Raw genomic sequence first — 10469 nt, forward strand, 5'->3', positions numbered from 1 at the left:
CCACACAGAAAGAAAAGCCTCCGCCCACGCAGATGCAAACTGCTCGGCGCCCGGAAGAGGGTCCGACGCAAACAGCCCTTCTTCAGAGGTCACGCCCACCTTTGCCACAGCCAACCAGAAGAAGGAACTGCCTGAGGACACGCCCTCGCCGCCAATCACTTCGTCTCACAAGCACCGCCTAGGTCTTTCCACACAAAGTGCCACCTACTTGGCCTTCCGGTTCGCCTAGAAAATTTCCCCCACTTTCACAACCTTTTGTTGCCAAACCTGAGGCCAAGCTTTAGCCTGGGCGTCTGGGAGGGAACCTGGCCTAAACTGGGACACACCCCCCCCCGCCAAAGTCCCGCCCACTGCCCTGTGCCAAATGGAAACCTGGGCCGCCAGGACCCCTGCGAGCGCTTTCTGGAAGTGGGTGCTGAAGGCCGTCGGGACTCGAGCTCTTGTTCCACTTTCTTGTCAGCTGGGCAGTGCCCCGGGCCCCAGGACCTGAGCCCGAAGACCTAAATACTTCCAAGTCGCTGGCATCTGCTCGAGGTTGCTTCTCTCGAGGTGTCTTTCCAGGAGACAGAGGGAATTTGAGACTCCCGGACTGCACGGAGGAAGGATTTTGCTAAAATACGCGCTTATTTTTGTGGAGACCACCTTACACTTACACCAGTTTTGCACCCGCATGGGCGATCTGATCTGTGCTCACCTTCCCCGCTAGGAGGAAGGCAACGATACCAAGGCAAAAGGTACCCTGTATCCGGGTGCCTGCAACGTGCTTGACACTGCGGTGATCAGTAAATAAATACGTGTTGAAAGAACCGGGGCTCCCAGGTCTGGACTGCAAGACTAGGTGAACCCCATTCCCAGGGGCAGGGGGCCATGTGTTTACCTGAGACTTTGGAGGGTGCTACTAGGTCTGCTCCAGACCGGGAAGGACAGGCTACTCAGTGAATCCCAGCCCTGGGGAAATCCACCCCCCGCCCCGCGCCCCACTTTGAGGGCTCAGACTCCAGAAGTCTGCGAGCCCCTTCCCATTCCTGTCCCCATGCACAGCTGGTCTCTCCCTGTGCTTCTACTGGCAGGATCGAGTGGCCTCAGGATTGTGTGGCCCCAGAGACCAGGGTGGACCTGATACCTCCCCTTGGTCTTCCGCCTGCCATTCTCGGCAGCAGGACCCCTCCCCAAGGGAAGGTTTCCTACAACCCCCTCGAGGGTCGCTTCCTCTCGCCCCCGCCCCAACCCCACTACCAGCAGTCGACCTCCCCAAACCTCAAAGGGCAGGTTTTGAGTTCTCACGCCGCTCCCAGGCCGCGAGAGCAGGAAGGGGCGCCCCATTCCGGCACCCCGCGCGGGGCGGCGCTTCTCGGAAAGCGAAAGCGGGCGGGGCGGGCGGAGCCCGAGAGGAAGGGGAAGCCAGGCCAGCGACGCTACTCGAGACTGGGCAAGCATGGCTTCGTGCGTCCCCGGAGAGGGATCTGCGCCCCAAGCCGTATCCACATCTTCCCTGCCCCTTGCTGCGCTTAACGTTCGAGTGCGCCGACGCCTGTCGCTGTTCCTGAACGTGCGGACGCAGGTGGCGGCCGACTGGACGGTGCTGGCAGAGGAGATGGGCTTCGACTACTTGGAGATCCGACAGCTGGAGACGCGTGTCGACCCCACCGGCAGCCTCCTGGACGCCTGGCAGGGACGACCCGGAACGTCAGTGGGCCGGCTGCTTGAGCTGCTCAATAAGTTGGGCCGCGACGACGTGCTGGTGGAGCTGGGGCCCAGCATTGGTGAGGACGCCCGCTTCCTGGCCTTGTATCCCAGTGGGGGAGGCTGACCTCACCGGTCTCCGCAGCCAGTCTCACCAGGATAGACCCTCCTTCCAGAGAAGGGACGAGGCGTGGGGATGGGGGAGGGCGGTAGCTGGGGTAAGCCTGCGCTACTGTCTGTCAGTGTCCCTGAAAGGTGGGGATGACCCGGAGATGGGGAGAAAGTAGGGGATGAGTTTAGGCAAAGGCTTTTGGGTTGGGTCAGAAGTCAGAATCAGGCTTCTCTCGGGGCATCAGAGCTATGTCAGGCAGAGAAATATGACAAGTGAGGGAATAGCAGCCTATGGTCTAGGAAGCCTCAGGTGCCCGGGAAATGCAGCCCTTTCTGTCACTCACGGGCATTCCCATAAGGTACCTGCACAGGCAGTCAGCAGGTGCGCCTTCTGGTTAGGGACTGCTGCCTTCACCAAGACATAAACCTGGCCTTTTTTTGCCAGTTCCCTGCTCACATTTATCCTAGCTCCTGGAAGAATCAGACCTTGCTTCCATTGTAGGGTCCTAGGAAGGGAACCAGGACAAGGGATACAAGAGACACAAGCTTCACCTTGGTGGCTTCCCAGATGTCCATAACACCACTGACATCCATTTGGGAGGACCTGAGCCCTGGGGATGGAGGGTGGAGGGTATGCTCAGCTTGTCAAAGCTGTAAAACTGACCAATGTCTGGTAGGTGGGAGGTGGGACAAAGGCGGCATCCTGGCGGAGGTAATTTAGAATCCTGGACTGTGTGGAAAAGGATTTTGCAAAACCTTGGGTGGAGGGTTAGGGCCCCCTTGGTAGACTGACTCACCCTATCTCTTCCCCTCAGAGGAGGATTGCCAAAAGTACATTTGGAAGCAACAGCAGGAGGAGTCTGAGAAGCCCTTACAAGTGGCCAGAGTAGACAGCAGTGTCCCACGAACAGAAGAGCCTTTTGGCATCACCACCCTTGATGACCCACTGGGTAAGGGATCAGTACTGTTCCATGGCACAGATGGGACAGGTGGAGCATAGGCAGAGCATGGACGTTGCAAGCAGATGGGCTGTGGGTCCTTGGGCAAATCACTTTACTGCTCTGAGCTTAAGTTTCCCCACCTAAGAAATGGTGTAATCATCTTATCTCTGAATTGCTCTGAGACTCTCATGAAATGATGTGTCTGTGTTATGGCTAACTCAGGCTTGTCCCCAGGAGGGCTCATCTTTCTTTTGATGGGAAGGGCACTTTTTCATGTGTGTCATGTCACTGTGGGATGGGTGCAGGGCTCAGCGCCAAGTTGCCTAGATGGGAGACTCCTGGCTGGACTCCTCCCTGGCAGTCTGTGAGCTCTGACCATCACTCTTGTGCTCTGCACCCAGGCCAAGTGCCAGAGCGATTCGATGCCTTCATCTGCTACTGCCCCAGCGACATCCAGTTTGTGCAGGAGATGATACGGCAACTGGAGCAGACAGACTATCGGTTGAAGTTGTGTGTGTCTGACCGTGATGTCCTGCCAGGCACCTGTGTCTGGTCCATCGCCAGTGAGCTCATTGAGAAGAGGTTGGGTAGAAGTCCAGGGGGTAGGTGGGTGGTGTGCAAAACCCAAATGCTGGGATTTTCCTGCCTACCCTAGCATAAGAGGACCCCTGAGGCTGTCCCCGGGGAGGTATGCAGAAGTGAGTTACCACAGTCTGCAGCCTGCCCACTTTCCCTTAGGTGCCGCCGGATGGTGGTGGTTGTCTCAGATGATTACTTGCAGAGCAAGGAATGTGACTTCCAGACCAAGTTTGCTCTCAGCCTCTCTCCAGGTAAGCTCAGCCCTATCCTGGCCAGAGAGGAGTGGGTAGATGGAGCCTTAAAATACCAGCCTTCCCTGCCTCAGGGATGTAGAATTAGCCCAAGAAACAACTACAGATCTCTGTGTACCGAAGCGAGTGTGTGGTTGCACCTGTGTGCCTCTCTATGTAGTACTACCTAGCTGAGGAAGAGTTGGTGTTATTCCTTGGTTTGGGGACTGGGACTATTTCATTACATCCTGGTGACAGCACTGCACCCTTGGTTGGCAGGTGCACATCAGAAGCGATTGATCCCCATCAAGTACAAAACAATGAAGAAGGAGTTCCCCAGTATCCTGCGGTTCATCACAGTCTGCGACTACACCAACCCCTGCACCAAGTCTTGGTTCTGGACCCGCCTTGCCAAGGCCCTGTCCTTACCCTGAAGATAGCTCTGGGACCCTGCAGGTGCCTGCATCTATCTGCCTGTTTGTGCTCTTCTGCTGCCTCTTCTGTTTGTAGGAGGAATCTGTGTTCTACATGCCTTTACATTGTAGGGGTGCCAGCTGCCGACACATCTGCATGGACAACAAGTCTTAGGTCTTGCATTAAACCAGTGGCTGCAAGTGGCCAGAACAGTGATGAACAGGATCAGTTGGGACTAATTAGAGGACCAGCCAAGCCACCTTGAAGCCATTCATACATTTTCAGCCTGATTTTCCCCATCTGGGAAATAGGATGTGGGGATCAGGCAGTCAGATTCCTTTGAATCACTGCAGCAAGTGGTGAAGCGGTGCCCTGGCTCTTCTGTGGGAGAGCTGGCCTCTCCAAGACTACATGATGACCACTGCTGGAACTAGGGGCCAGCTGGTACCTCATTGCCACCCTGCATCCTCTTTCCTCCTCTTCATAAGACAGATGGGGAAGCAGGCTGATCCCAGCGGGGTATCCCATCTTGAGCATGATTCTCTAATGGGGCCTCCTCTTATCTGGATCTTTGACTCTTCCCAGCCTCTGCCCTACCTTCAGTAGTGGCAAGGCCTCAAGATCCCTGAGCAGTCCCCTGAGCAGCTGGGGCCGCTTTTACTTCCACCTGTCCAGATACCTGTGAGCGTACCTCAGTTCTGTGGATAGGATAGGATTCTGGCCTCTGGCATATCCATCAGATAGGTGCTCTGGGGCTGGGTCACCAGGGCAGTGTCACAGGGACCCTTTTTCCCTGGGACACCCATAGAGAGCTCCCTTGATTGCCTTGTTTGTTGACAAACACAAGGGTGTTTCACCTCAAAGCTTGTGCTTACATGGCCACATACCATCTTGCTCACAGACACAGATAAGTGCATAGTGCACCTCCCACAAGTGTGAGTCCCACCATCTGGGGGATCTGACCATGTTTCTGAATAAAAACGGGGCACTCTTGATTCCTCTTCTTTCTTTTCTATACTCACTGAAACCAAACTCTGGAAAGGCCAGATGTGCCAGCATTTATACCTTCAGTGAAGTGAAAGCAGAGGAGAGCTGCTTGGCTTCACAAAGTAAGTGTGCTGTAGACCTGGCTGTTTTCTTCCTCATGAGGCAGTTTGTACATTCCCATCAAGCTGTGTATCAGGGAGAAAATGTCATGGTCCCAGGTCTCTGGGCCCCAGGGTAGACTCCAGAGCCCCACATTCAATAGTGAGTAAGTGTCTTCTCTGCTTTACCTTCAGCCAGGCTGGAACAAGGTACTTTCTCTCCTTGTGTTGGGAAGGAATGGAGGCCAGCCTACATGATCTTGTTGAAACACTTAGATGCCATGCATCTGTCCCCCTTTGATATTGGGCATTTTAAAGCAATTTGGAGATAATATCTTCTACACCTGTTTCATATGCTTTGTAGGAATTTCAAAGACATCTGAGAAATACCCATGTTTGCCATTTCTCCTTCTGTATTCTTGGTTTATAATAAAGAATATTCTATTTTGGGAAGGCACATTTGTTTGTGTGCATGTGTGTGTGTGTGTGTGTGTGTGTGTGTGCGCGCGCTCACGTGCGCGCATATGTAAAGAGTTTCCAAGCAGTAACCTGGAGTAAACTCTCCCAGGTAAGAGGAGCTGGTCTGTTGGGTAAGGTTCTAGTGGGGGTTGGCAGGGGCTTTCAGACAGCTGGGGCCTTTCTTACTGGCTCAGGCCTCAGCAGGGCAGCAGGCATATCCAAGAGCACTGGCCTGAGCTCCAGATGCTTACGGCCTGTTTCCTCTTGCCAGGCTGGGTCTTTTTTGGATTGTGCCGTATCCTGGGTCCTGGCTCCTCCAGTGGGCACGGACTGCTCTTCTAGGCTCTGAGGGGTCTGAAGGACCCCACTGTCATCCCACATCTCCTGAGGACTCAGCTGTTCCAGATGTCTTCCTTGGTCATATTTGTGTCAGACAAAGCTACTGATCTATTTTTGAAGGAAAATATACTACTATTTCACTGTTCAATCTAGAATTTTTAAATTTTGTTTGGTTTTTGAGACAGGATCATGCTATGTATTTCAGACTGGCCTTGAACTCACTGTGTAGCCCAGGCTGGCCTCAAACTTGCGGCACTCCTCTTGACTCAGCCTCCAAGTGCTAAAATTACATGTATGCATCACAACTCCCATCTCAATTTTGAAAATACAAACAAACAACCAAAAATTCTGGCCATAATCCTAATCCCAGAGACAAACTCCAGTGCCATGTCAGAGTTCTGAGGCATTGGTGGCTGCAGCTTTCCCTAGTGGTTCCTGGGGCACCTGCCTGCTGTGGGCTCCCTGGCCTGGCTCCTGACCTTTGGGCACATCTGGGAAGGCTCTGTTTATCACAGCAGTCCTGAGGCAGGACTTTCCCCTCCATTTGTCCCTGGCAACTTCTCCAGTATCTGCCTTGTGCCATCCACATCCAGGGAGATGGACTTGGGTTTATTGCCATTGGGAAGATTCACTGCTGTAATTTCCAAAGACAAAAGCAGGAAGTTTTGGAGAGTAGCAACAAAGTTACAATACAGAAGGGCAATTCGGTGTGAAAATAGATTTGGACTTTGCCACAAGTCAATGACAAGAGAGAGAAACACAGAGAGGGATTTCCTGCAGATTATGTAAGACATGAGTCACAACAAGAAGATGTACTAGTATAGGATGACTTTGTTAGCTTGTGATTTAAACAGACCAAGTGCAAAAAAATGATCTCAGGTCAAGATTAATCCAGAATTTACAGTGATCCTCCTCTTATCCATGGAGCATATGTTCTAAGACTCCGGGGGATACCTGAAATTGCAGAAAGTGCCAAACCCTATATAGTACCATGTTGATACCTTGATTTGAGTCTCATAACCAATGCAGTTACCAAGTGACCAACAGGCAGGTAGTGTGCACGTCACAGATACATTGGACAAAGGGGTACTTCCTGCCCAGTTCAGGAGAAATAGGGACAGCGAGAGATTTCATCACGCTACTAGAATGATGGTCAACTAAAAGATCAAAAATTGTTTATTTCTAGAATTTCCCACTTAATATTTTCAGACCAAGGTTGATTGTGGGTAAATAAAACTGCAGAAGGGGAGATTGCAGTTAATTAGGAATTCTATGTAAAAAAATAACCCTATATAGTTCAACAACAAAAAGTCAATATGATTTAAAAAATGGGCAAACAACTTGAACAGATATTTCTCCACAGAAGGTGTACAAATGGAAAATAGGTACACGAAAAATGCTCAACATCAGTAGCCAGGGAAATCCAACCAGAAACACAGTAAGATAGATACCACATCACACCCATTAGGATGGCTACTATCAAAAGTCCAGAATACAACACATGTTGGTGAAGATAAAAAGAAATTAGAATGTTGACCAGCGAGGCATGGTGGTGCACACCTGTAATCCCAGTACTCAGAAGGCTGAGGAAGGAGGATCACTGTGAGTTTGAGGCCAGTTTGGCCTACATAGTGAGTTCAAAGCCAGACTGAACTACATAGTGACACCCTGTCTCAAAAAACCAAACAAAAAAAAAATCATTGTGCAATTTTCTTAGGGAAAGAAGCAGGTCCTCAAGAAATTAAGGGGATTGTCATATGATCCAGCAATTCCACTAATCAGTACATACCCCAAAGAATTAAAAACAAGGTCTTGAAGAGATACATGTATACTCTTGCTTGTAGCAGTTTTATTCAGAGTGGCCAAAAAGGTGGAAGCAACCCAGTGACTATTGACCAATGAATGGATAAACAAAATGTGGTGTATACACATAATGGGTATCATTCAGCCTTTGAAAGGAAGGGCACCCAGCATATACTGCAACATTAATAAACCTGGTACTAAGTTCAATAGGCCAAATGAACAAATGCTGTATGATTCTGAGGTCTCTAGAGTAGACAAATTCAAAGTAAAATGGTGGTTGCCAGGGCCTGTGGAATGGAGGAATGGGGAGCTATTATTCATTGGATATACAATTTTTGTTTTTCAAGATGAACAGAGGTCTGGAGACTGGTTATACAGCAATGTGAATATACACAACACTCCTGAAGTGTATGCTTAGAAATGATTAAAGTAGTAAATTTTATGTCATCTGTATTTTGACACAACAGAAAAAGAGATATTCTGAGAATAATTAGAGAAATTTGGGTATTTGGTGATGCCCAAAAAGTATTACAGATTTTCTTAAATATGACAATATCATGGGCTGGGGATGTAGCTTAGTGGTGTCGCGCCTGCCTGGCAAGTGAAAGATCCTGAGTTTGATCCCCGGCCCCCCCCCAAAAAAAGACAATATCATAGTAATAATATATTTTTTAAAATTTCCATATCTGTCCTCAACCAATTCCAAAGTATACTGGTATGAAATGACTGATGTTTTCAAATATCTAAGCAACTTATGAGGGAAAAAATTCACAGTATATATGACATAAATGTGACCATTATTAGTAGTTGCTAAATTGGGGGTTTATTTCATGTCTCAATATTTTTTTCATTAAATTCTTTTATTGGTACATTTTAGGTACACAACACAATTACATTTCTCATTGGGAATTGTACCTTTACATAATGCATCTTGGTTCTTATTTTTTCCCCATTCCCAGCCTCCCTTCATTGCCTCCACCCTTCCCTATTTACAAACACTTTATTTCCATTTTTTCCATTTCTCAGCATTTTTCCTTTCCCTTCTTTCCTTTCCCCTGCCCCTCCCACTACCCCTTCCCCTTTGGACCTTTTCTTCCTATTTTGCATTATCAATTATTCATTCTCATCATTAGAAATTTGCACCTTTACATAATCTCTCTTGGTTCTTGTTTTTTTCCCCTTCCCCTGCCCTCCTTTCAACCCCTCCATCCCTCCCTATTTACAAAGACTTTGTTTCCATTTTTTTCATTTTCTCATATTAATACCATTCTCTTCTTTCCTTTCCTGTATCCCTCCCACTTCCCCTTCCCTTTTGCCCCTTTTCTTCCTATTTCACATTATCTATGATACCTTTTAGTCCTTATTTACACTTTCAGCTTCTCACACTAAAGAAACTATTCAGTATTTACATATGTGTGTCCTATTTATTTCACTTAAGAGTATGGCCTCAATGTGCATCCATTTAGCTATAAGTGTCTCTAATTTTTCATTTTTTATGGCTGAGTAGTACTCCATTTTATTTTTTAAAAACCACATTTTCTTGATCCAGTCTCCAGTTGATGGGCATTTGGGCTGTTTCCAAGTTTTAGCTATTACAAACTGTGCTACTGTGAACATGGGTGCACATATATCACTGTGGTATGATTCTTTTAGTTCTTTGGGGAAGATACCCAGCGGGGGAATAGCTGGGTCAAATGGGACTTCCAGTCCTAGTTCTTTGAGGTATCTCCATACTGATTTCCACAGTGCTTGCACCAGTCTACACTCCCACCAGCAGTGGAGCAGGGTTCCTCTTTCCCCACAGCCCCGCCAGCATTGGTTATTGGTTGATTTCATGATAGTAGCCATTCCTTCTGGGGTGAGGTGGAATCTCAGCATTGTTTTCATTTGCATCTCTCAAATGACTAGTGATGTGAACACTTTTTCATATGTTTATTTGCTATTTCTATTTCTTTGTCAGAGAAATGTCTGTTTATTTCAGATGCCCATTTTTGGATTGGGTCTTTAAATTTGGGAGGTGTGTTCTTCTTCTTTTTTTTTTTTGGCACCTGGGATCGAACTTGGGTCCTTGTGCTTGCCCAGCAGGTGGCGAAACCACTGAGCTAAATCCCCGGCCCCAAGGAGGTGTGATTTTAAAATTTCTTTATAGCTTCTAGATAGTAGACTTTTGTCTGAGGAACAGCAGGCAAAAAATTTTTCCCACATTGTGGGTTGTCTCTTCACTCTATTGGTGGTTTCTCTTGCTGTGCAGAAGCTTTTTAGTAAGAAGGGATTCCACTTGTTGATTGTTTGTGCTAATTCACAGGCAACTGAGGTTTTGTTCATGAAATCTTTTCCTACCCCAATGTCTTCAAGAGCTCTACCTAACCTCTGCTCTAGCTGGTTCAGCATTTCTATTTTAATATTTAGATCTTTAATCCATTTTGATTTTAGTTTAGTGCATGGTGAGAAATATAGGTCTAGTTTTTATCTTTGGCAAGTTGAAACCCAATTTTTCCAGCACCATTTATTAAAGAGGCTATCTTTTCTCCAGTGAGGGTGTTTGGCTCCTTTGTCAAAAATGAGGTGGCTGACTATGTCTGGCGTTGTTTCTGCATCTTCTGATCTGTTCCACTGGTCCTCAGGTCTGTTTCTTTGCCAGTACCATGCTGTTTTTATCATGGTAGCTTTGTAGCATAGTTTCAAGTTGGGAGTTGTGATACCCCCTGCCATGTCTCTGTTGCCTAGAATTGCTTTTGATATTCTGGGTCTCTTCTTGTTCCAAATGAATTTTTGGACTGTTTTCTCCAGGTCTGTGAAGTATGCTGCTAGAATTTCAATTGGGA

General features: G+C 48.1%; 1 protein-coding gene across 2 annotated transcripts; it reads left to right on the forward strand.

Moving 5' to 3' along the window:
• Nucleotides 1-1328: 1328 nt before the first annotated feature.
• On the forward strand, nucleotides 1329-5502 carry Myd88 (MYD88 innate immune signal transduction adaptor). Of its 2 annotated transcripts, none has more exons than XM_004835248.4 (5): nucleotides 1329-1763; nucleotides 2610-2744; nucleotides 3137-3298; nucleotides 3474-3565; nucleotides 3824-5502. In XM_004835248.4, exons 1-5 carry the CDS (start codon nucleotides 1436-1438, stop codon nucleotides 3842-3844), a joined length of 738 nt encoding a protein of 245 aa, XP_004835305.1. In that variant the 5' UTR covers nucleotides 1329-1435; the 3' UTR covers nucleotides 3845-5502. The 2 variants fall into 2 exon arrangements, with proteins under 2 accessions (XP_004835305.1, XP_004835304.1); XM_004835247.3 differs by having other exon boundaries at nucleotides 1436-1763; nucleotides 3137-3317.
• Nucleotides 5503-10469: the final 4967 nt, after the last annotated feature.

Source organism: Heterocephalus glaber, unplaced genomic scaffold (genome assembly GCF_053883595.1).
Source record: "Heterocephalus glaber isolate CG9 unplaced genomic scaffold, H.glaber_assembly_v1.0 deba00000122, whole genome shotgun sequence".
Classification (NCBI taxonomy): domain Eukaryota; kingdom Metazoa; phylum Chordata; class Mammalia; order Rodentia; family Bathyergidae; genus Heterocephalus; species Heterocephalus glaber.

Coding starts and splice junctions, on each gene's coding strand:
- Myd88 (XM_004835247.3), top strand. CDS start 1,436: ATGGCTTCGTGCGTCCCCGGAGAGGGATCTGCGCCCCAAGCCGTATCC. Junction 2,745..3,136: donor CACCCTTGATGACCCACTGG/GTAAGGGATCAG, acceptor CTCTGCACCCAG/GCCAAGTGCCAGAGCGATTC. Junction 3,318..3,473: donor AGTGAGCTCATTGAGAAGAG/GTTGGGTAGAAG, acceptor ACTTTCCCTTAG/GTGCCGCCGGATGGTGGTGG.